Below are 24,448 nucleotides of genomic sequence, written 5' to 3'. Positions count from 1 at the left end.
ATTCCAGAATATCGAATGAAACCAAAGTCGAGGATTAGTTGCTTCCTCCGTTGTTATGCCTTTCCCCTCTCAACCGAATTATAAAACCAAACAAAGTGAGAAAGATTGCAGGTCTTTTTTCTAAGTATTTTTTATTACAAATTTGAATGCATTTCATAAAAAAATGTAGTTATTACAAAAAGAGACATCAGTCAAATCTCCACTGACTTCACATTACTCTCTTAATCGCTGTCAGCAGTTGAGTATAAGCAGCTCGACACACAAAGCCACTCTGTGACCTACATTTATTATATTAGATAAGTTCTATTGACTCTTAAGGAAATATGAGTTGTTTCGGGGTGCCATGTCTCTTTGAAGAAGTAACATCATTATAAAAAATAATATATAAGAAAGCAGCAAAGGGTCTTCTCAGTAGTTTAGTCAACTTCCTCCATTCTTGATGTGTCATCATCTCCTTCCAAGACTGGCATGTCTTCTTCAGCGGGATGAATGAGGTCATCAACTGCAGAGTCATCATCATCGATGCCTGTGGATTAGAATGCATTTCGTTAGCAACCACAAGTACCTAATAATAGATGAACGTAAATATAATTAGCAGACCAATTTCTGTTATGTCACTTGTCATGGACAAAAAGGAAACTCACCAAGACCCAGCTTGATCATTCTGTAGATGCGGTTGGCGTGTGTCTGAGGGTCCTCCAGGGTAAATCCTGAGGACAGCAGGGCCGTCTCGAACAGGAGGATGACCAGGTCTTTCACAGCCTTGTCGTTCTTGTCGGCCTCTGCCTTCACCCTCAAGGTCTCAACAATTGGATGCAGAGGGTTGATCTCAAGGTGCTTCTTGGCCGTCATGTAGCCCATGGTGGAGTTGTCCCTCAGGGCCTGAGACTTCATGATCCTCTCCATGTTGGCCGTCCAGCCGTAGGTGCTGGTGACGATGCAGCAGGGGGATGAGACCAGGCGGTTGGAGACAGTGACCTGTGGATAATGAAACATTGTGTTATTGTGGTGATTAGCATTGAGCGTGCTATATTAGCAAACTTGTTCTGCAACAGTAAAATTGGCGGGCAGGTACGTTTTTTTTCACCTTTTCGATCTTCTTGTCAAGGATGTCCTTCATGATCTTGCAAATGTTTTCAAATTTGTTTTTGAGCTCCTCCTGCTTCTTCAGGTTTTCCTCATCTTCAGGCAGCTCCAGGCCTTCTTTGGTTACCGAAACCAGGTTCTTGCCGTCATACTCCTTCAGCTGCTGGACGCAGTACTCGTCGATGGGCTCGATCATGTAGATGACCTCCAGGCCGGCTTTGCGAAGGCGCTCCACGAACGCAGAGTTGGCCACCTGGTCTTTGGTCTCACCTGTGGAGGTTCATGTCAGTTTGTCAAGTCAACACGCAAATGACTGAATCCCTTTTGAGACAGCTTCAAAGCAAAACAGTGAAGGAGCGAGTTTAAATGCTGACCTGTGATGTAATAGATATGTTTCTGGTTGTCCTTCATGCGGGAGACATAGTCCTTCAGGGAAACCGTCTCATCTCCAGAGTTTGAGGTGTAGTAGCGCAGCAGTTCGGAGAGCTTCTTCCTGTTCTGAGAGTCTTCATGGATGCCAAGCTGAAACAGGAGAAGACGTGTCACATGTAACAAATGCAGAACCTCAAATTTACTATCTGAAATGTTAGAGTTAAATACATAAATTCAGATGCATCAACCTACCTTGATGTTCTTGGAGAACTGCTCGTAGTACTTTTTGTAGTTGTCCTTGTCTTCAGCCAGCTCAGTGAAGAGGTCAAGGCACTTCTTGACCAGGTTCTTGCGGATGACTTTGAGGATCTTGCTCTGCTGCAGCATCTCCCTGGAGATGTTCAGGGGCAGATCCTCGGAGTCCACCACACCCTTGATGAAATCTAAATGGAGATGAAAACGAGTGCTTAGCCATCAAAAGCCAGACAAATTTAACCAAATATTCTTACAATTAACAACAAAAAATGAGTGTGCATCTCAAAAACATAAAGAAGAAATAATATTTGGATGATTAGTGATGTGTCACTTATGTTACTCACTGAGGTACTCGGGGATGAGCTCGTCGCAGTTGTCCATGATGAAGACCCTGCGCACGTACAGCTTGATGTTGTTCTTCTTCTTCTTGTTCTCAAAGAGGTCGAAAGACGCCCTTCTGGGTACGAAGAGCAAGGCGCGGAACTCCAGCTGACCCTCCACTGAGAAGTGCTGCAAGAGGCAAGAATGAAGTATGAATAGATCAGCTTGACAACCCATCACATTAAGCCAAGAGAGGCCTTGTGGTATAGTCTTCGTTATTAGACTCTGCTCACCTTGACAGCCAGGTGGTCCTCCCAATCGTTGGTGAGACTCTTGTAGAACTCTCCATACTCGTCATTGGTGATGTCATCAGGGTTACGGGTCCAGATCGGCTTAGTCTTGTTCAGCTCCTGGGCGTCGATGTACTTCTCCTTGACCTTCTTCTTCCTCTTGTTCTTGCCGTCCTTTGTGTCCTCGTCTTCGTCGGAGCCCACGTCCTCAATCTTAGGTTTGTCCTTGTTCTCAGCGGCATCCTTCTCGACTTCCTCCTCCTTCTCTCCCTCTTCAAGGTCCACCTCCTTCTCCCTCGTTTTCTCCACCTTAAATGTGAAGAACGAGTGGTGGTTAAGGAAGGAAGTGGTCAATGTCATTGGTTATTATTAGGTTTGCTCATGGGCACTTACGTAAAGTGTGATGGGGTAGCCAATGAACTGTGAGTGCTTCTTCACAACTTCCTTGACGCGCTTCTCCTCACAGTATTCCGTCTGATCTTCTTTGAGGTGGAGGATGACTCTGGTGCCTCTACCGATGGATTCTCCTAAAAGTAGAAAAGAAACCGATGATGAGCGCTAACCCCGGGCTACGAGACATGTTCATCATACCAATTTCATTGAATGTAACAAACGAGGGAACTCACCAGGGTCCACCTTAACTGTGAATGAGCCTCCAGCCGCGGACTCCCAGATGTACTGCTCGTCATCGTTGTGCTTGGTTATCACCGTCACCCTTTCTGCCACCAAGTAGGCCGAGTAGAAGCCCACACCGAACTGACCGATCATGGAGATGTCGGCTCCAGCCTGCAGGGCCTCCATGAAGGCCTTGGTGCCCGACTTGGCGATTGTGCCGAGATTGTTGATCAGGTCGGCCTTGGTCATGCCAATACCGGTGTCAACCAGGGTCAGGGTGCGAGCGTGCAGGTCAGGCTTGATTTCGATCTTCAGGTCCTTGCAGGACTCAAGTCGGCTGGGGTCTGTCAAACTCTCATATCTGATTTTGTCCAAGGCCTGTTAGGAACGGATAAGCTTGTTAAAAACGCTATGTTTGCACACATGGGAGACTGGCTTGTATTTGCAAAAGAAAAAGGAACATAAGATCAAGTTGTGTTTTTTATTTACATCTGAGGAGTTGGAGATCAGCTCTCTGAGGAAGATCTCTTTGTTGGAGTAGAAGGTGTTGATGATCAGGGACATCAGCTGAGCGATCTCAGCCTGGAAGGCAAAGGTCTCCACTTCCTCCTCCATGACGTTTCCAGCGGCAGGCATCTGAGAGTAAGCATAATTGTTTATCACAATTGTGCTCCTTGTGCTTGGATATATAAAGTTAAAGTTAAATAAAAGTGTGAAATCTCTAAACTAATCACCAACATTTTAAATCTTCCACCCTGTTAAATGCAGCCTCGTGGCATGAGGTCAGTTGCTTCTGTCAATCAAAGGCCATTTGTCGAATGGGTGGAGTTGGGAGGCTTTGCCCAACCCCCCAAAGCATCCACCATGTGTCACTCAACACCTTTAACTTGAAGGAAGAAGAAGACCAACTGGTTCTAACCTTAGAGGGATAATGATCTGTGATCTTTCTTCATGAGTGATGATTATACCTTGTACGTACGTTTATACAGCTCTTATTTGTATTCAGAATTATATTAGACCCTACAAAGTTGCCATTTCTGTGATTTTATTCAATTCAAACATGGGTCTTACTATTGCCATGTCTTTACACTGCCACTTTTTGCACTAAAATGTCAAACATGCAGTATCTGCTCTTAGTATCTGCAATAACCGGCTTTTCTGCTCCTCCGCCATTACATTCACACCCAGGGTCACCCTGCTCGCCATGTGTTCCCTGCAGGTTACAACCTCCACAGGATACTAATGGTAATAAGGGCCTGTCTGCAGACACTGCAAATAACTTACTTTTTTAGTATAAATTCACGTACACTATTTGATATTTGTTAGTTTTTTTCATGGATTTTAATTTGTACTTCTTCTTCTCAATCACTGTAAAATAATAAAACTATTTATTCTTCAGTCTTACCTTGAATCGAATATTTTCTTTGACGATAGTATTGAAATGTATGACTGAATTTGTCCTCTCTTCCTGACAAACTCCAAGCGCGTTCTTCTCTTCTCCTCCCGTAGGCAGTAAGTCTCTTTCGGTGTGTTCAAGTGAATCTACGCAGACCCCCACGCCATGCTGGTCTTTTTATACCTTGGCGTGGGGGCTTCTGGAAGCTTCTGAATGGAAGCTCCCAGAACGTTCACTACGTTAAGGGGGGGTGTTGGCGAGGGGGGGGACACCAGAGCCCTAAAATTGATGTGCCCTTGTAGGGCTGCAGAGTCACAAGAAGTGCCTGTCACTCAAATCCAGCTCTTATCCTGATAGCTTGTCCAGCTCCTAGGCCCCATACCCCCCAAAAGCGTCACAGCTGCCACCGACATACCACAGGCCTTGCCCAAGACAGCAGGCCCGTTTCTTTTTATGGCCTACAAGACTGGGGGAAATCGCAAAGGTTTTCACAGTAAAACTAAACACAATGTTATTTCCATAACTTTCAGCCACATCACTTGTTGGGATTCATCACCAGATGGACTTTGGAAACACAATCAGCCACCTTAACGTGATGAGGTAACTGGCAACGATTGCAAACTTTGATTAGTTGTGATAAGAAGGCCCTGCTTTGTAAAACAAAGATAATATTCAGGACATTTTGGAATTATGAGTTCAGCTATGTAGTGCCTGTCCTGGGCTTTGACATGCAGGCATTGTGGGTAATTGATGTCTTATAATGACATGAGTTTATGTTCATGCAGTATTTCTTGACTAGAAAAACAAGAAACATTTCCAATTCACCTTAAACAACTCACAGGCCAGGTTTTCAAACCTCACAGTAGACACAACATTTCTAGAGGTCTAGAACCATCTAGTCTCGTGTGGGTGTAAGTTTCTCCTGCTGACCAGTGGATGGCACTATATTTCCTTTGCTACAGATCTGTTACATAATAAAAATGTTTCCACACATGTCTAGAAGCAGCTCTGCAACAAGGAACCATGAAGAAATGATGCAATCACAAATCCAATGTTTTCAAATGGGGAGAGCCGATGCCCTATAGATGATGGATGGAATTTAATTTAATAATTTAATTTAATAATTTTCTTATTTTGGAAAATTCATTTTTAGCAAAGTCAATCTCAGTCTGGTTATGAGGACTTAGTGTCTTCTTTTCTTGGTCCACAAGAATTTCATTATTTTTAGTAATAACATGCTGAACTGTTTATTTATATATATGTGCATTTTGTTCTTTTAAAGGATGGTTATTTTTTAGAAACTGGTTGTTTACATTTGTTTTGTTTAAATTTATATTCGAAGGTATCTGCATTATTAACTAGTACATACTGCTGTATGTTATTATATGATTACAGCTTCTTAGTTTTTCACTGCTTTTTAGTAAGAGACGACTTTAAATGAACGGTATGTTAATAGGGTTTATTTTTTATACATAATTGGTCTATTTATTGCGCTAGAAGCCGTTTGGAGCCGGTGTATACTACTTGTATGAACTGTTTATTTATCTCGGGTTTACCTCACATGACTATATACACCTCTCTACGCATGGCCGCGGGTCCAACGGCTCAACGCATGCGCAGTCTGTAACATCCGGGGTTCGGACAAGGATGAACGCCAATTTCCAAGATGGCGGCGGAGGGAGGAGGGAAGGAGATGAACGAAATTAAAACTCAATTCACCACACGAGAAGGTGTCTACAAACTCCTCACTCACTCCGAATACAGCCGCCCGAACAGGGTGCCTTTCAACTCGCAGGGCTCCAACCCCGTCAAGGTCTCCTTCGTCAATGTAAACGACCAGTCCGGCAACGGCGACAGGATCTGTTTCAATGTGGGCCGGGAACTGTACTTTTATATCTACAAAGGCGTGAGAAAGGTAAACACTATTGACCGCGGCGACGATGCCCGCGCTGTCCGCGAACCGCCCGTTGGCTCGGCGTCTTCAGGCGTGTCGCACCGTGGCTGTCAACTCTCTCAGCTTCTGTCATTGAAGTGCGCAGGCTGTCAAGACGAGGCCGTGTTGCAGACCATAGCTAAGTTAGTGGCTAATTAGCATTCTTAGCTAACATCGCCACAGTTGGTGGTGTTTTTTTTTTTTTTTTTTTTGCGCCTCTATTTGTCTCGCGTGCGGCTTCAAAAGTCCGCCAGGTCTTTTCAATCTGAGCCCTTTGGCGGCGTTGAGCTGCGGCTGTTTTATTTTCCCGGTGAGGGGGGCTAACTTGAGGAAAAGCCTTGTCATGTCGTACGAGGCGTTTGTTTATCCCCGCTCTTATAACGCCATATACGGGTGACAAGTTGTCAACAGTGCTCACCAGCAGGGTCAACTCCGGTGTCCCAAGTTGTAACCGCTACTGCAGAATGGTAGTGAGGGGGCTGTTTGTTATCCGTGATGCAGTGTGTGTGTGTGTGTGCAATCCATTGTTGGGGTTTGGATGTGATGTAATACAATATGATCTTCTGTTTGGTTGCACCGAGTCGGCGGTGATGTCACTGCAGCAATCCACGTTGGGTCTTGTTTGGGAAGGTTGGGGACTGGGACAGTGGTTATGTGGTTGTCCCCCGATGCAGCTACACAATACTAGATGGGCAGCCAAACCTCCCTGCTGCTGCTTATCCATCCCAGGTGCCTCGTTGGACCGTGACTATCTCACAGCACCGTAAAAACAACCAGAGGAAGTTGCTTTTTCCATTCAGTCAACCCAGCTAAAAGTGGTATCTTATTGGATCCCCTTTCCAACTTTATCTTTTAAAACCGGCACAAGTGTCATTACAGTACCGTCCTTGCTTTGAAATATTTTCCGATATGTAGTTTGACAGAAGTAAGGTGAAACGTAATTGAATATTGTGATTTGACATGGTCTCTAATGGCGTTGCAGCTCGAAAGGTCTGCTGAAAATACGAGACTCTGTTACCGATGGAAGTTGGGGAAGGATGAGAAGTCATGGGGCTCGATTGTTGACGAAGAATATTTCAGTTAGCTGATCTCAATACACAGGAAAGATTGCTCATCTATTCTTTAAGCTGGTCTCTTCCAGTAGATCTTTTGATGATTTCAATGCATGAATCACTTTCCCCTCTGAATACTTTTGGTAGCTTATCATCATGATTGTAGCACTTTAAATGTTAAGCTGTGCCAAATGTCCTTATTTGATTTAGAGCATCCTCACGCGACTGACAGCTTTTTAAAATATGCCCCCTAAGTTTTTTTAATGCATTCACACAACTCTCTAACCACATGAGGGTTTCTGCCAATAGAACATAAATCCTTTTCAAACATCATATTTTTGCAGGTTCAATGCCAAATACCTTCTTGCCAGTTCAGCAGTCACTTTAAGGCTACACATCATTTTCCTATTAGCCCTGATAGAGGTTTAGGTTGATTGACGATTAGGTTTGGTTTTGTAACATTGTCAATCTGTTAAAAGTAACTCCATTGAAACTTGTGTCATGTGGTGTGGGACAAAAGACGGCTTGTACGTCACATTTCATCTTCTCGTGTTTGATTTCAGCTGAGTGTTGCGAGACAAATTAAACGGTTAATCTATATGGTATGGCTGGCCTGCTCGTCCTCTCTATTTTTGGATAATGACTGTCCATGTGTCACGGTGCATCATTATCATGCACCAAGGAGCACTTTGTAGACACCAACAAAGACTGGGTGGCAGCCCTGTGCTGAGAATCTTCCTCTCCAGCATGTAGAGTTCATAAAAAGTGTTGTTTTTTTCTGTAGACCACGGGTTTATTTGTTGGTTGAGCAAATCAAATGCAATTCTCAGACATGGTGTTCTTTACTGCGACTGATGTTTAAATACAAGAAATATTTTTTGTCGCTAAAGATATACAATAATCGAAAGCGCTCAGTTGTGGAGTTAAGTATCCGGTTCCCCAAAGAGGAGAGGTACTGATCTGATATAGAGTTATTAGAAGCAAAGAAATAAGTACCCTAGTGAGTGTCCTTCACATTCACAGCTGTTTATCCTTTCTAAGCAGCACTCGGCTGCGTCTTTCCCTCATTTGTGTGCATTTGTCATTGTTCCTAGGCTGCTGATCTCAGTAAGCCAATAGACAAGCGGATATACAAAGGAACGCAGCCCACGTGCCATGACTTCAACCCGATCACGGCTACGGCGGAGAGCGTCTCCCTGCTGGTGGGCTTCTCGGCTGGCCAGGTGCAGCTCATCGACCCGATAAAGAAGGAGACGAGCAAACTCTTCAACGAGGAGGTGGGTTTCCTTTCGGCGTCCGATGTTCTGACGCTCAGGCCCGCTCCAAGAACTTTGCTGACCGAGTGTCTCTGTTTTGTTTTCCACGTTTCCCCCCCCCCCCCCCCCCCCCCCAGAGACTCATAGACAAGTCCCGGGTGACGTGTGTGCGATGGGTGCCGGGCTCGGAGAGCTTGTTTCTGGTCGCTCACTCCAGTGGCAGCATGTATCTGTACAACGTGGAGAACACCTGCGGCACCACGGCGCCTCACTACCAGCTGCTGAAGCAGGGGGAGAACTACGCCGTGCACACCTGCAAGAGCAAGTCGGCCCGCAACCCGCTGCTGCGCTGGACGGTGGGCGAAGGGGCGCTCAACGAGTTCGCCTTCTCCCCGGACGGCAAGTTTCTGGCCTCCGCGAGCCAGGACGGCTTCCTGCGGGTGTTCGGCTTCGACGCGGCGGAGCTCCACGGGACGATGAAGAGCTACTTCGGCGGCCTGCTGTGCGTGTGCTGGAGCCCGGACGGACGGTACATCGTGGCGGGCGGGGAGGACGACCTGGTGACGGTCTGGTCCTTCTCCGACTGCCGGGTGATCGCGCGCGGCCACGGCCACAAGTCGTGGGTGAGCGTGGTGGCGTTCGACCACTGCACCACGAGCGTGGAGGACGGTGACCCGCCCGCCGAGTTCAGCGGCAGCGACGAGGAGTTCCACGAGCAGATTCACTTCGGCGCGGGCCGAGACAGGGCGAACAGCTCGCACTCGCGGCTCTCCAAGAGAAACTCCACGGACAGCAGGCCCGTCAGCGTGACCTACAGGTTTGGCTCGGTGGGCCAGGACACCCAGCTGTGTCTGTGGGACCTGACGGACGACATTCTTTTCCCTCACCTCCCTTTGTCCCGCACTAGGACTCACACTAATGTCATGAGTGCCACAAGCCCTCCAGCCACTGGACAAACTACTGCTACTACGACGACGACGACGCCGGCGACAACAACCGCGACTACTACTACTACTACTACTGCTGCTGCTGCGCCCGCCGCCGTGGCCGCCACTTACCCCGGTGGCGCCAATGTTAAAGACAATACGAGCGCCAGCGGCAACCCGCCCAACTCCCTCCCCGGCACCCTGCCTCGGTCCAACAGCTTGCCACACTCCTCCAACCCAACAGGGGGCAGCACCCCCAACAGTCACACAGGCAGCAACAGCAGCTCCACCACCAACGCCGCCGCCACCCCGACCCCGACCCCCACCACCACCACCACCACCACCTCCACCAAGGCCAACAGCATCATCGACAGCGCTTTCATCGCCACCGGCGTCAGCAAGTTCGCGACCCTGTCGCTGCACGACTCGCGCAAGGAGCGCCACGAGAAGGACCACAAGCGCAACCACAGCATGGGCCACATCAGCAGCAAGAGCAGCGACAAGCTCAACCAGCTGAGCTCCACGCGGACGGCGAAGGCCGAGGCCGCCAAGACTCTGGGCACCACGCTGTGCCCGCGCATGGAGGACGTGCCGCTGCTCGAGCCGCTGGTGTGCAAGAAGATCGCTCACGAGAGACTCACTGTGTTAATCTTCCTCGAGGACTGTCTGGTAACAGCCTGTCAGGAGGGTTTCGTTTGCACATGGGCTAGGCCCGGGAAAGTGGTGAGTGACGGGCCTCTCGAGGACACTGTCATGTGACGCCTCTTAACTTTACGTTGCCTCCAAGCGCAGGCGTTTACCCATCCGCGCTCAGAGAGCTGTTATCGCCACTCAGTGCGGCCAAAGGTTTTGGTTATTTCATTGCCAGATTTACACTAAGCCCCCCCCCCCTGCAGCATTTCAATGGTTGATAGCACATTTGTCCTCCGTCGGTAAACCTCACGACCTCACTAAACTGCCTTTTTTTTCCATTGTTTTTTTTTGTTTTTTTTTCCAATACATTTGAGTAAGACTGTTGTTTGTTATCAATGTGTGTTATCTGTCTCTCCACAGGGTTTGCTATCATCTCAAAACAACCCGGCCAACTCCCCCAGTGGAACAGTAGTATAGCCCCAGTGCTGGTGCTGCTAATGACAGCTCCATGCAACAGAGACGGGGACGACCGAGGCCACGGTCCTGCAGCGCTTCTTCACATAACTGTCACACACCACATGACCTCCAGTGTCCCCCCCCCCCCGTCATTCTCATCGCGACAGGCATCCAGACGCTCTATCTATCTATCTCTCTCTCCCCTCCCCCCCCCCCCCTGCCCCTCCCCAGTCACCCCCCCCCCCCCTTTCTGTGTTACTGCTCGTGCTCAGATAGCCGACGTGGGCCGAGCCTCGGTTAGAAGCTCGACGTCCTGTTGTCTGGGCGTGGAAGAAAAAAAAAAAAGGGTGCTATTGGAAGTAAGATGGCAAGCTTTAAATCACCCAGGAGGTATTATGGGAGGGACTTGCTGTCTCATTGTACCATTGTGTGGTCATATCAAGTCGTGTCTAGTCTGAAAATAGCAAACTCTAGTACCCGATCCTTTGTGCCTGTAGACCTTTAATGACTAGATATGCTGTAGGCATTGTGCCGATGCCTCAGCCCTAACCTATATTTTTTTTTTTTTTTGTGTGTGGGTTTAATTTGGAGATTTCTCCTAATATTTTGTTTCTTCAAACGTATTCACTTGGGGAAAAGGTGGAATTGGTATGAGGGGGGGATTGTTTTCGGAGCAGCAGCCACAACTCTTTTCATTTCTCACTTCCTGGGCGATCTCTTGAGCAGCCGACGCCCGTTCAAGAGAAACGGAGCGTTTCACTTCCTTCAGAAATGTTTTAATCAGTAGAATCACACTTTAAAGTGTATTTGCACAAATTTTTTTCTTTCCTTCTTGATGCTTTTTTGTTTTTTCCCATTTTGAAAAAGAAAAAAAACATTGCGGCTGTGGAACACAGGCAGAATATACTGAAGACCGCTCTGGAAGCACTTGTGGAAACGGCTTCGTGTTGCCCTCTGTCTCAACGCTGGATGCTGCAATCATAGTTTTTTATATGGAAAAAAAATTGTTTGCACTTAGTAGTTTGTTAGAGGAGAATGGCTTTACATTTTTTGGAGTGTGTAAGGACTCCTTGACAAGGTTGAAATATATAAATAGAATTTAAAAAGAAACCTTTGTATCTATTGAACATTTATTTTAATATTGTTTCAGATTAAATGGGCTCTGTAATATATGTAAATACTGTACCACAATGATTTATGGGTGAAATGATCATTATTACTTTAGTTCAAAGATCCTTATTTCAGAAAATAGTGATATTTCTAATACAGAAGATCTATACCTAATATTAAATGAACCTTGAATATGCAGGTGAACATGTTTCTTTTCTGTTGTACATAAAGAGAATTCAGGTGTATTTTTATTAACGAGACGTTTGGTATAGGAGACAGCTATGAAGTCCTCTTAAATAACAGGTAGTGCTGAATGCTGCAGATATTCCTTTTACAACGTAGGCAGGCAGGCGCAGATGCAGCTGTCTTAATTCAGCCATCACTCCGAGCTCAGGTAAACCACAGGAAGAATTTACGCTGCCCCCGTCCCCCCCCACCCCCCACCCCCTTCCCCATTCCCCCCCCAACCCTCACCCACTAGTTCCATCCACCAACATGTGTGTGTGTGTGTGTGTGTGTGTGTGAATTCACTGTAAAAACTAATAAGACCCGACGACCATGTGCTGCAGACGGGGCTGCGATCTGTTTGAGTCCTTTTTGTGAGTAAGTTACTGAAACTCGATGCCGAACAAACATTTGACACTGTGTTAAAAAAAAAGAACAACAACAACAACTAACTGACGTCGGCACTCGATGGCGTGCGTGCTTGAGGATTTTTTTTTCTTCTTTTTCTTTATTTCAAACACCCAAATAGCAAGACTGAGGATATTAACAGTGGGAGCCTCCCCCCTTCTTCTTCCTCCTCCTCCTCCTCCCCCCCCCTCCCATGTGACGCCTATTAAAACAGCTTTGACAGATTACGTGTTCCGTTTGTGTGACTCTTATTGGGCGTTTGCATCAGTGCCTTGAATGTTGAACCCTGTTGCTGTCACATGTCCGCTGTACAAAGGATTGTGGGTAAACCGTACTGCAAAAAAAAATATGACCAGATGCAGCATGGACATCCTGGTATTGTTTGGCGTACTGCAGTTAACACACTGCTGGGATACAATACACTCAATATCCTACAATCAGAAATGTATGTCCCAATGCATATATACCAGAGGTGTGGACTCGAGTCATGTGACTTGGACTCGAGTCAGACTCGAGTCAAGAATTTGATGACTTGAGACTCGACTCGACAAAACGTACAAAGACTTGCAACGCGACTTGGACTTGAATACCGATGACTCGTGACTTGACTTGGACTCGAGCCTTTTGACTCGAGAAGACTTGCTACTTCCCATGAAAACTGGGGGAAAACATTTTCACACCACCGCGCCGCTCTGTTTATCTGCATTTGTCAAAAAATGTGCGGCACCTGTATGCAGAGAGCGCGCGCTGCCTGCACGACATCCAATCACTGCAGTCCATTTGACCGTATCAACGAGACAGCTCGTTCATGGTTACAAAAATCGGGATTTTTGAACCCGGATTCAGACTCCGATGGAAATCCTCGCCAACATTATGTCAACGTGCGTTTTAAAGTAGTGTAATGAGCTGAGTTAAAGTTATTAGTTAATCAGTTATGCAGATGTTGCATGTGTTCACGTTATGCTCCGTTACCAGCTGTAGTTACGCGAGACAACCCAAGTTTTGGGGGGCCGTGTATGCGGAAGTGTTCGTTCGGCGTGGTGACGGCCAACAGTGACCGAAGTTGAGTTGTTTTATATAAATAAATGCAGCGGAGTTGCAAGCCAGTCATCGCCTCCTTATTTACGCTGCAGCATTGGGGTGAGCGTTACAGTACTATAACACAGTCACAGTCGATCCACCATTACCCTTCCCTTCGTAGTCTAGGTCTGTGAGGCAGCGCACCATCACCCAGGGTTCCCCGTCCCCACTATAATAAAATGACTCGAAATGACTCGAAGATAAAATGGTACGACTTGTGACTCGACTTGGGACTTGCTTCGTCTTTGACTCGACTTGACTCGGGACTCGAGGGCAATGACTTGAGACTTGCTTGTGACTTGCCTAACAGTGACTTGATCCCACCTCTGATATATACACATACAGTATGTGGTAAAAGTAAAAAGGTATGCAATGGGGAATCTTTTCAAGGGTGGAGCTCTGCTGATAAAACGTCTAAAAATGTGAGGAGGCAGGAGGCTTGTGAGCCATGAGCTGTGGATTTGAACTTCCTCCTCTTCCACACCCCAGCAGGGGGCAGGGTCGCTCAGTCAAGCGAGAGAACTTGCACTAATAGCAACCATCACTCTGAATGGACCAGCCATTGTCTATATTCCATTACCTGTTCTCTCTCTCTCTCTCCATTCAAATGTATTCCTAATACTTCACCTGAGCACTTCATATATATTTGATATTCCAAGTGGGGAATACAACCGCTCCTCCATAATTTACGAGTCACTTTTAGAAGAAACCCGAGCACTCGCAGCCATTTAAGCCGTTAAACGGTGGCATCGGGGTGGGGGGGTTGGGGTGGAGGTGGAGAGGCCCGATGCTGAGCAGGCATCAGTCAGGATTAGAGCTCGGTGACGCCACGCTGACCGTAACGTTCATTCATCACACGCAGCCACGCTTTACTCTAAAGGGCAATCAGACGTCTGGAGCATTGGGAAAGAACTCCATTCATCTTGTGGAAATAGTTCCCGCTTAATTGGTAGTCAACGCATGCAGGGAGAATCCTCAGGCTTCTGGAAGGTTCCGCTTTAATCGTTTTCGCCTTGCCTTCCGTGTACTGACCCCCGGGAGCTTTGTTTACCCGGAGATGTGTGCAATGGCTGCGAGTGATTAATACGCCCTCCACGAGAGTCCAAACCAATGCTAACAATGGAGTGTGCACCAATGACACTTTCTAGTTACGTCCTTGATGGATTCTTTTCCAAACAATCCCGATTGTTGAACACGGCCTACTTTTTGTTGCCGTATTTTTCCACCGGGAGACTAATTCAGTCCACTGAGTCACCTGCAGTGAGTTCAGAGAACGAGGAAGGAGACGTGTCAGGAGTTGGGGATAATGAACACTGGAATGGCCGGGTTGGCATTTGGCAGGTGGGGAGCTTGGACTGTGGGGGGGGAGGGGGGGGGGGGGGGGGGGGGGGGTTCATGAAGCACCTTCATACCGCCTGTGCAGTGGCCACTTTGACCCATCATAGCAGGATAAGCATGTGTAGTTGATCAAATGCGTGATGGCAACATTTGTTGTCACAGTGATGTCAGCATGCACAATAGGGGGCGGGGCATAATAACTAATGGCCAATTAGGGTGCAGTGTTCAGTAAATGGAACCTGCTGTTCACATTTAAGTGATCTTTTAAATGGATTCTTAGCAAATCCTCTCAAGCCAGTAAATCCAATATCCACTCTCCTTTTGGCTCGTTTTTTTGGGTTCCACCACCTGAACAAAACATTCTACTGCGCACTCACGTTAGCATCTATGTCTGCAGGTTGTTAGCGGTTAGCTTTGCCGCTAATAGTTTCCTGTCCACAATGAGAACAAAACAAGAAGCTGAAAGACGTTAAAATACTCCATGCAGCTATGGGGAATTGTGTACTGGGGCCATTTTTGAGTTCATCTTCAAATCTCCAAAAAGAGAGCTTAAGTCAATGTGCACTCTTTAACGCATTAAAACAGGGTTGATTGAATTGTATTCAGTGTGGAATAAAACCAGAGGAATGATTATACAGCCAGTTATGAGATTGATTTGCACACATAACTGGGCCACTAAAAGATTCCATGTCGCCCTCAGACATCCATCAGAGCAGAGGCGCCTGCACGCTACCGTTAACCATTGGAGCACAGCGCCGCGTCCTCCCCGTGCCCGATTCTATTCTGGGCCCCTTTCCCTCGAGGCGCGGGCCCAATTGTCTGGGACCTCCGCCGCGGGTCACATGTCTTCACGGCGCGTTAGGAATGAAAGAGTTCACAAGGCCCGTGTGTGAAAGACGAGGGTTTTGTTGGGCTTCCTCTACTCACCTGTCCTACTATTTATGCGTCTACCTGAAGTGACATCCTTTCTACAGGAGTAATGAGACTCTGAAAACCTGTTGAAAGGTAGATAGGCGGGGGATTTTTATTTTATAAATGGGACAAGGAGTCTCAAGGGATCTCAGCAAATGGATGTGTTATAAATATCCATCACAGCTCAAGTCGTTTTTGTAAAAAAGAAACCAATCCCAACGTTATGGCAGAGAAAACTGTTTAGTTTATGATTTTTGGAAATTACAACAAAGCAGGGAATACTTAAATAATTCAACGTGAGGACATATTTGTGTTAAAGAGGCAAGAAATCCAACATTCGTCTTTATTTGGAACAGTCCAATAAAACAGGCAATATGAGGAATAGTCCATAAAGAGATGCTTTTAAAAGGCTTTTTTTCTTTAAAGAGGATGCAAAAGAGACAATAATATAGAATAGTATCAATTAAGGTCACTGTATTCGAACATAACTCTTGCAGAGTTCATGGTCCCTGATGTCGCCCCAGCCCCCGTTCTTCACATGCGGGGCCACGCCCCCGGCGCCGTTGGCCGGCAGTCTCTTTGCTATCAGCAGGTTCTTTGGGAACAGCTGGTTCCCGCTGGACTGCAGGACGTTTTCGATCTTCGTCTTCTGGCTGTTGGGCATGCACGCCGTCTTCTTGTGGTGCATGCCGCAGTCGCCGGCGTGGAAAACCCGCGGCGCCTCGCTCACCATCACCTTCCAGTAGGAGGGCAGGCAGGACACGGTCAGGTGCTGCAGGGACCAGTCCCAGTTGTAGTCGTCGTAGGTGCAGAACGTGTCGGTGCATGCCATGAGCTTCCGGTAGGTCTCCCGACTCAGAGCCATCCCCATGTTGTGCTCGGTGGACTTCCAGGGCTTCACCTCCACCTTGTTGGCTTTGCTGGAGTAGCCGATGTGGCTGTAGCTCCCCAGCGAGAGCACGTCGCAGTCGGCGAACTGCTCCCCCTTGAGGGCCGACATCAGCCTAAGCAGATGGATGAAGTCCGGGGCCACGTAGTGGTCCTCCTCGAGGAGCAGGACCAGGCCCCGGTGGTCCTCCAGGACTCGGACTCTGTCCCACACAAAGTGCAGCTTCCACCACCAGTGGTGCTTGGTCTGGGAGAACTTGGCCTCGCGGTAGTGGCCGAACGAGTCGGGGTACTCGGCGTTGATGCATCCCAGCTTTAAGGCGTCTTTTTTGGGAATGTCTCGGGGGCAGTCGTTGGGGTCGTGTCCGGGGAACTCGTGGGGGTACAGCTGAACGCTGAAGGGGAAGAAGATCTGGAGGACCTGACAAAAGTCAACCGAGGCCACCACTTGGTTTATCTCGGGGGACCAGTAATCGTGGCTGAATATCAGCAGTATGCTCTCCACGCCTCTCGACTTCCGCAGGCTGTCCACCAGCAGCTTCAGGTAGTCGGGTCGGTTATGGACCTGAACCACCACGACCAGGTCGTCCTTCCGCCGCGCTGCCTTTAACTTTTCTTCATTTCTTATCGTCTGGTCGAAGTTGAGCTGGAAGACGATGCCCCGGTAGACTAAGGTGGTGTTGTCGACCTCTGGTCTGGGTATCTTCTCTTTGACCTTGGCTCGGTCCTGGTGCGTGTCGTTTGCTTGCGCAGCCGGGGGCGGAGCCGGTGCCCTGCTGACCGCGGGTGTGGCTGGCGCCTGGATATGATTGTTGACGCTGACGCCGACGCCGCCGCTGCTGCTGCTGCTGCTGCTTCTCCGCGCCGCCTCGGCTTCCAACGAAGCGCTGCCGCTCTTCTTCGGCCTCCCGCTGCTCCAGAAAGCGAGGCCACAGATGACAACCACCACGGTCAGTATCACCACCTTCCTCTTGTAGATTCGAAATCTCATGATAGGATGGTCGACCTCTTGCGGAGGGAGAGAAGTTGATTGTTGTGAAACAAAGAGCACGGGTTTTGCAACTATGATTGTGCGCTTTGCAAAGGGAGCAAGCCTGATTCAAAAAGGAAGCTGATATGAGGCTATTTTTTTGGCAAAATGAACTGTAAACATGGGACATCCAGCTGGAATGTCATTGATGGTGGGTGAGTATTCCATAAGGCATGACGGTTGCCGGGAGGCAGCAGGGCAGCAGCGTGCATGAACCACCTGAGTGAAAAATGAATAAAAGCCAAAGAGTCAGGTGCATCGTATCGGTCAGGGCTGAGCAATATGGCTGTAAACACAATCACAATCATGACCATAACAAGCCCATGACAGAGATAATAAAATTACTCTTTTTCTTCAGCTGGAACTCTAGCAAATCAATTATACAATTAGCTGATTACCAAATGTGTTATTGACTAATTTCTGGGGTTTTAACTAATCAAATAATCAACTAATAGTTTCAGCTCTACAACTGAGCCAAATTCCATTTGCTAATGAAGACCTGGAAATGCGGCAGAGTGCAACAGACCAGAGAAGAAAATCAAATAGTTCATTTTGTGAAATACCTGAATAACATGAGTACGTGTATCTGTGTAAGGTGGTGACATCACATCAATAGTAGCTTGAATAGAAGCAACAAGATTCAATATTATCAATATTGATCAGCACTCACTCCTCAGAACAAACCTCCATCTTTTCCTTGTTAATAAATGAATGGTCTCCTTCTTTTTACTGCCTGACCCATTTATGAGTTGAGCCTGGTACTTGATGTGCAGTCTGTGATCGTATGCATCGATACATCGGTGGTAACCACTATAAAAGGTGCAAGTGCTTTGATGTAACGTTAGTAATATTATACACAAACACACACATCGAGGACAGCAGCACGTTATTTTTTTTGTTATCTCGCCCCTCAATGGTTTTGACCCAGTTAAAAAGCCAAATCAAGTGAGACGTCTCTTCTGCAGCTAAAAGTGCTGCAGTTTTTACCTCGGATTTGGTTTTGTTATTAGAACCGGATCCGCTTCCATCCTCACAGCGCGAGTCCCATTAAGCGGAGCGTCGTATTAACACTAACCGTTAGTTTTAAATGGAGGGGGGGGGGTACACCTTTGATCGATTATTACAACCACGCAGCCTTAGCGTTAGTCTCGCGAAGTGATAAGTGACGAAGGAAATTAAAATAAACAACAACAACAACAACAGCTGCGTTCCGTTGTGACAGCGAGCATCTCCCCGGGGGGGGGCTAACAGTAAGTTAGCAACGGCTAACGTTAAGCTAAGGCTAACGTCTCCGTCTACCACCCGGGCGGCCGGAACCGAACCGAACCTGCCCAAACCTCGAACGGGTGTGTGTGTGGGGGGGGGGGGGTGTTGTTGGTGTCCAGGAAGAACCGGGACCACCGCGTCCACAAGACTCACCGAGAACTGCAGGCAGCCGTGCGGTCCGTTCACCGAGAAACATCCGAACGGCGGCGGCCCATCTTCCTCCGTGCCGTCACGCAGGCTGCACGGAAACGTCAGCTAGCATTAGCTGTAAAAAAAAAGAAAAGAAAAAAAGAAAGAAGTAACGTTAATATCGTAAATACGGAACCGCTGCCTGCCGCTGTCCCACAATGCACTGGTGTAGAGGGGGGCGGGGGCACCGGTGCCCTAATTATAGTATTATCTCATCGCATTTCAGTTAATGTGTATTATATATTATATATATACCATTTGAGTAAATGAGAAATCCACTTAAATATTAAATTTTCTGTACACCGTGTTGAAATTGTAAAAAGTCTTATATTTCATCTCTTTGTCATATTCATCTCACTCCACTCAAACGCCTTTTGTTGATCCACTTAACCCACGTGTTTAGTGCGAACAGCCTCCTTAAACCCAGAGCCTCACATTCCTGTCGATTTAAATGCCTCTTTTCATCTGTCATTAATATCCTCCATGGTAGCGACTGCTGTGCCGTCCCGCTACATGTCGCAGTTCTTTTGACCGCCAGGTGGCAGCACGCAAACGCCCCGAAACCGGAAACACCGCATATGAGCGTTTCATGTGCGCAGGCGCAACCTTCTGTCTTCCTTTCCGACACTCGAGCGAAAGAGACAAGATGGGCCATCAGCAGCTCTACTGGAGTCATCCCCGAAAATTCGGCCAGGGATCCCGTTCCTGGTCAGTTCTGCCTTAAATTGGTCCATTATCGATACGTGTGCGAAAGCCGTTTAGTTTTGTAGGCGCCCGCGAATCCCCAAACTTCAGAATTTATCAGCAATTGTCCACCGCGTGGAAGCTGCTCCTTAGCCAATATGGCGGTGGAGGATGCGCGGTGCTGACGGGCTAGCTTCAGTTAGCCGCTCGCTGTTTCCCCCCCCCCCCAATCGAAATGGGTCTCGTTGTATCGCCACACGGCTCAAATAAAATCGTCCATTCGGGAGTTCTGTAGTTGGATGGAATGTTTTATTTTCTACCAACGTTGCCGGCCGGGTCCAGCTAGCGTCGCGGTGCTTGGTGCTAGCCGTGTTTGCACAGAGACCGTCGCACTAGCCGATTCTCAGCTCTTGAGAATTCTGATTCTCAACTACTTCCGCCGTCGTAGCGTGTCTGTGTGTATATATAAGTATGCTCATTTCAACCATATTTTCCCGCCCCATTCCGCGTTTTTAACCCGTCTTCTCTATTTCAGCCGGGTGTGCTCGAACAGACACGGTCTGATCCGTAAATACGGGCTCAACATGTGCCGCCAGTGCTTCAGGCAGTACGCTAAAGACATCGGCTTCGTCAAGGCAAGTACTCCTCTCCCCTTTCTGTGTTGCTCTTGGGTCGATCATGTCTACCCAATCGGTCGGGTGAAAAAGTCAATATTGGTCTTAACTTATACTTTGCATCCTCTTTTCTGTTCACAGCTGGACTAAATGTCGCATCCTAAGATGGTCCAGTGATTTCTGTCAAGCTGGCCAAGATGGGATAATTTAGCACTGCAAATAAATGTGTTCTTTTGTCCAAACTAAATGTCTTTTGGGTTTTTTTCCGCCCCCCCCCCCCCCCTATTACAAACGTTTGTAGAATGTCTTTGCAATGCTGTACGGGGAAGACTTCGCCACCACATGGACACTAAAGAAAACACTTGAACTAAGTGACTACACAAACTTATTGAGCATCCTGTAATACCTGTCAGCAATCTTAACAAACGTAAAATACCAAAAACTGGTTTCGAACTTGTTTTATAGAGTTCAGAGCATTTGTGGTCTTGTGTATATAGAGATCCCATTGTAGGGAAGGTCAGTGATGGTCACGCTGCTTGACCAGTGGAGCGTCATTATTTAAAAAGGATGAGGTGTCTTCAGCTCCTGTTTTCAGATGGCATCCCCACTGTAGTGTCGTGTTTACTAATCAATATACATTTTTAATTAGTCCAATGTTCCAGCAGGGTCTGTAATTCTCTAAATGTCTTGAGTTAAAGCACAAGTTTCTGTTAAGGCAGATGTCACTGTACAGAATATATTCATTGCAGGCCTGTTGAGCCCATTTTGGATGATTTGTAGCTATGAAAAGAAAATAGTTTGAACAGAATGCTCAAATATTCAAATACATAAAAGGAGGGCCCTCAAAAGAGGCACAGCCTTTTGATCCCCGCCGCTATACGTAATTAGCAATGACACCGCAGTAAAGAGCAGCTCGTCAGCATGTATTGGGATGAAAGGACCTCCTGCACATCCAGGAATTGGCGTCGTGCTGGCATATCGTTCCTGTTCCAGATGAGTGAAATGTGATCGGTCGCCTGTGGCGTGGCTAGCTAAATGCTGACTATTACAGTTTTTCTCCATTGCTTTGGCTCAATTCTTGAAACAGAAATTACATTCTCAAAGCTCTTAATGCATTTGGTAAAATAGCCTATATGGTTCAGCACAACTACATAGATCACCTTCAAAAGGTCATATCTCACCCAAAACAGTTAACTCAAGCTTCAAAACCAAATCATTTTCTCATAAAGATAGTCAGTGCCCCCAATTGAAAACTTCCTTCTCGATTGCTGTGGCTCATCTATCTCTCGAAAAAACAACATTCTCAAAGCTTTAAATACATTTGCCAAAATAACCTAGATGGTTTAGCAAAACACTATGGCACACCTGCAAAAGGTCATATCTCTCCCAAAACAGACAACTCATCAGTCACAACGAATTCCTTTTCTCATACAGTCAGTGCCCCCAAAAGGAAAAGTCCTTTTGTCATTGTTTAAACACTGCAGGTCAAAATGTTTAGTTGTTTTGTCACTATGGCAGAGGACCATTGAAATCCCTCATGTCCACCAGTCTTAGCCCAGTCCTTCATTGACAATGGTTACTGTACTGTTTTTTTTGTCTAGCTAACAGAATAAAATGGGATTTTAGGGTAAGATTAGCCTCCAAGGTTTGACATCACACATTGCACTCATACTACCGGAAATTGTAATTGCAATTATCATTCACAAACATAAAATAACTTCCATACATCAAAGTAAAAAGCAGCATAATATACTGTAAAATAAACACAGAAACAAAAACCAATGTAAATTATATGCATACTACAGTGCTGTAAATAAAGCCGGTCAAAGAATAGATAAAATAAAGTTCTAGTTTCACCTAACTGTCAATTGTTGTAATACTGTGAATTTATCAAATGTTATTCATGGTATTATGTTCTTGAGTAATTTTGACAATTGAACAGACTATTGTGCATGTGATGACTTATACAATGAAAATACGCTGAGACGTTTTGGAGCGAAAAACAATTAGACTGAGAATCAACAATCAGTTTAGATCAACAAGATCTATTCACTTGGAAATTGTGCTAAACGTAGGCTACATGTACTTAATCATTTGCAAAGATGTACTGAGACATTGAGACATGTACTTAGACATTTACAATTTAACCAAATGAATGAGAAATTCAATTCTGTATTGAGAAATTGCTAAGTTGTTTGCAGGTTTGTCCATGTTGTTTTGAGAATGTCATTTCTGTTTCAAAAAATGAGCCAAACCAATGGAGAAAAACTGTAAGCTCAGATCAAAGATGGCTTCTAATCTCGGTGAATTGTGTCTTTGACACCATTCAAAAATGCACAACGGCGGGTGGGATTCTGTGCAGATTCGTTTCGGTCAGGATTCAGTTCTGTCTTTAAAACAAAGGGTCAAGTGAAGCACTAGATGGCAGCATCTTCATTTCAGGTTCCCGGGTTGCAGTTTCATTATTTGTCAGCTGAACGTTTGGCCTTGATTTCCTTCTGATTAGAGGTTTAACACGTAAATAGTTCCTATCTGTTAATAAGTAACAAATCTCTTTGTGCTCAGAAGGATTACGACACTAGAACATAATACAATAAAAACTGCAAAGTTAAGGTAGTAGCATCTTTTATTACCAGGCCCGAAAAATCAATTGAATGTGCAAAATCAACGATTATCAATAGCTATCAAACACAATCCACTCATTTCATAGCTATCCATAAAAAATGGGGGCCTCTCATGTGACCGAGCGTTATCCATCCCTCATCACTTGTGTCGCAGCAACAGAGATGCACAGTTGCAGGAATAATCAACTGTTTGGAGAGAGTGGACCCATGCGTGAAGTTCAAGGCTGCTACGTGCTCCCGTATAAACGTGTTGGTGTTACAGCCACGAAGGTAAACCCGACTCACACAGCCCGGAAACCGAAGGGAGCGCTTGCTTAATGTCCAGGGACCTGGGGGGGGGGGCCTCGCTCGTCACACGCCGGGGGCCATTCGACACATCTACCGCCGTACGGGGAAAAATAAGGGAATTGAAGATGTTTGCGGCGCACCGTTGGCACGGAAACGTTCCTCCCGGGTTCACCTGCTTTTTCGATTGTGGAACCGAGAGCCACTTCTCTCTCCCCCCCCCCCCCCCCGCAAGGTTCCTCAAAAGAGCCGTGAGCCAACAAGCGGCTCGTTCACGTCCTCCTCATCGCTCTGCACCCAGTGGGCCCTCGGCTCAGTGATGGCTGGTGTAATAAAACACAAAACACACTAAACGAATTAACACGTGGAAATAATGATTGAAAAGGAAGAGGCAGCGGTTTACTCTGGCTGTGAAGTCATGCAGCTACTAAGAGGGGGCTCTAAACTATTGATAGTTACCGGATGTTTTGTTCTCGATCCCGTGAATTCCTTTAAGCAACAGTTACTGGAGACGTCATGAAAGTCCTCAATAATCCATTTGTTCCCTCTTACGAGAACACTGTTATATCTGTTGCCATAAACAACCAGACTGCAGTTTTTACAGGGTTTTTTTTTTTTTCTCGGTTTCTGTGCATACAAGCTGATTATCCAACGCCTCTCGGGTAAGCTTTCTCCTGCTCCGAAGCCTCAGGTCAGGCTCAGAGGACTTTTAGCAGCCCTTCATTTCTCCGTCAGATTATGGAAACTGCGACGGGCGTTCGGTGGTCTCTGGGCTTCAGTAAAACCGGTGACAGCCGACGCCTCTCAACAGGCGCCAATGATGACGACGGCGAGCTAGTTCCCGGCTCCCGCCGCCTCACCGAGACACCTGAAGGGCACAGAGCCGTCGTCGGTGTGGTTATTTGAACCCATGCGTCCCCTCTGCAACAAGTCAAAATGGCCGCCTTTAGTGTGGCTCAAGGTCTTGACACCACATGACCACTGAACCGAATATGTATCTTTTAGTTCTTACCCTGCTTTGGTTGATGGCTGATTATGGGACTCATTTCATTTCTTAATACATTTTAAACAAGAGCGGTTTTACTACAGGAAATACAGGAGTCAACTAAAGCGTTAGAACTCTGCTATCAAAGAGATTCAAGTTTTAGGTAAGTAAGTAAGCCTCTTAAAGTAAACATAAAGGTCAGGTCAGACAAATGCTAAT

At 46.7% G+C, this 24,448-nt stretch overlaps 4 protein-coding genes across 6 annotated transcripts; 2 read left to right on the top strand and 2 right to left on the bottom strand.

Annotated features, from left to right (window-relative positions):
* Nucleotides 1-112: 112 nt before the first annotated feature.
* Nucleotides 113-6,705, bottom strand: hsp90aa1.1 (heat shock protein 90, alpha (cytosolic), class A member 1, tandem duplicate 1). 3 transcript variants are annotated; one of them, XM_062559477.1, is made up of 12 exons: nucleotides 4,345-4,535; nucleotides 3,678-3,819; nucleotides 3,429-3,575; nucleotides 2,951-3,317; nucleotides 2,718-2,851; nucleotides 2,328-2,633; nucleotides 2,058-2,223; nucleotides 1,711-1,901; nucleotides 1,461-1,608; nucleotides 1,088-1,356; nucleotides 645-978; nucleotides 113-526 (listed from the first exon to the last, which is right to left on the bottom strand). In XM_062559477.1, exons 3-12 carry the CDS (start codon nucleotides 3,573-3,575, stop codon nucleotides 417-419), a joined length of 2,172 nt encoding a protein of 723 aa, XP_062415461.1. In that variant the 5' UTR covers nucleotides 3,678-3,819; nucleotides 4,345-4,535; the 3' UTR covers nucleotides 113-416. The 3 variants fall into 3 exon arrangements, with proteins under 3 accessions (XP_062415461.1, XP_062415462.1, XP_037305316.1); XM_062559478.1 differs by lacking the exons at nucleotides 3,678-3,819; nucleotides 4,345-4,535 and adding an exon at nucleotides 6,687-6,705; XM_037449419.2 differs by lacking the exon at nucleotides 3,678-3,819 and having other exon boundaries at nucleotides 4,345-4,534.
* Nucleotides 5,964-12,561, top strand: wdr20b (WD repeat domain 20b). The gene is made up of 4 exons (XM_037449421.2): nucleotides 5,964-6,250; nucleotides 8,415-8,597; nucleotides 8,714-10,225; nucleotides 10,556-12,561. The coding sequence occupies exons 1-4, from the start codon at nucleotides 6,002-6,004 to the stop codon at nucleotides 10,610-10,612; spliced, it is 2,001 nt and encodes a 666-aa protein (XP_037305318.2). The 5' UTR covers nucleotides 5,964-6,001; the 3' UTR covers nucleotides 10,613-12,561.
* Nucleotides 12,562-15,993: 3,432 nt separating this feature from the next.
* Nucleotides 15,994-19,448, bottom strand: mgat2 (alpha-1,6-mannosyl-glycoprotein 2-beta-N-acetylglucosaminyltransferase). Its single transcript, XM_037449860.2, has 2 exons — nucleotides 19,002-19,448; nucleotides 15,994-17,801 (listed from the first exon to the last, which is right to left on the bottom strand). Exon 2 carries the CDS (start codon nucleotides 17,541-17,543, stop codon nucleotides 16,134-16,136), a length of 1,410 nt encoding a protein of 469 aa, XP_037305757.2. The 5' UTR covers nucleotides 17,544-17,801; nucleotides 19,002-19,448; the 3' UTR covers nucleotides 15,994-16,133.
* A 142-nt stretch (nucleotides 19,449-19,590) lies between these two features.
* On the top strand, nucleotides 19,591-20,582 carry rps29 (ribosomal protein S29). The gene is made up of 3 exons (XM_037449861.2): nucleotides 19,591-19,745; nucleotides 20,257-20,356; nucleotides 20,477-20,582. The coding sequence occupies exons 1-3, from the start codon at nucleotides 19,627-19,629 to the stop codon at nucleotides 20,483-20,485; spliced, it is 228 nt and encodes a 75-aa protein (XP_037305758.1). The 5' UTR covers nucleotides 19,591-19,626; the 3' UTR covers nucleotides 20,486-20,582.
* The last annotated feature ends 3,866 nt before the right edge of the window (nucleotides 20,583-24,448 follow it).

Source organism: Pungitius pungitius, chromosome 20 (assembly GCF_949316345.1).
Source record: "Pungitius pungitius chromosome 20, fPunPun2.1, whole genome shotgun sequence".
In the NCBI taxonomy this organism is placed as follows: domain Eukaryota; kingdom Metazoa; phylum Chordata; class Actinopteri; order Perciformes; family Gasterosteidae; genus Pungitius; species Pungitius pungitius.
The sequence above is the reverse complement of the archived record's forward strand: the minus strand, read 5'-3'. Positions and strand labels throughout refer to the sequence as shown.

Bases quoted from the DNA above. Each gene is read 5' to 3' on its own strand.
- rps29 (XM_037449861.2), top strand. From the start codon at position 19,627: ATGTGCGCAGGCGCAACCTTCTGTCTTCCTTTCCGACACTCGAGCGAA. The intron at 19,746-20,256 runs GTCAGTTCTGCC...TCTCTATTTCAG, and splicing joins GGCCAGGGATCCCGTTCCTG to CCGGGTGTGCTCGAACAGAC.
- hsp90aa1.1 (XM_062559478.1), bottom strand. From the start codon at position 3,575: ATGCCTGCCGCTGGAAACGTCATGGAGGAGGAAGTGGAGACCTTTGCC. The intron at 2,224-2,327 runs GTGAGCAGAGTC...TGCCTCTTGCAG, and splicing joins AGGACCACCTGGCTGTCAAG to CACTTCTCAGTGGAGGGTCA. The intron at 979-1,087 runs GTGAAAAAAAAC...CATTATCCACAG, and splicing joins TTGACAAGAAGATCGAAAAG to GTCACTGTCTCCAACCGCCT.
- wdr20b (XM_037449421.2), top strand. From the start codon at position 6,002: ATGGCGGCGGAGGGAGGAGGGAAGGAGATGAACGAAATTAAAACTCAA. The intron at 6,251-8,414 runs GTAAACACTATT...CATTGTTCCTAG, and splicing joins TCTACAAAGGCGTGAGAAAG to GCTGCTGATCTCAGTAAGCC. The intron at 10,226-10,555 runs GTGAGTGACGGG...GTCTCTCCACAG, and splicing joins GGGCTAGGCCCGGGAAAGTG to GGTTTGCTATCATCTCAAAA.
- mgat2 (XM_037449860.2), bottom strand. From the start codon at position 17,543: ATGAGATTTCGAATCTACAAGAGGAAGGTGGTGATACTGACCGTGGTG.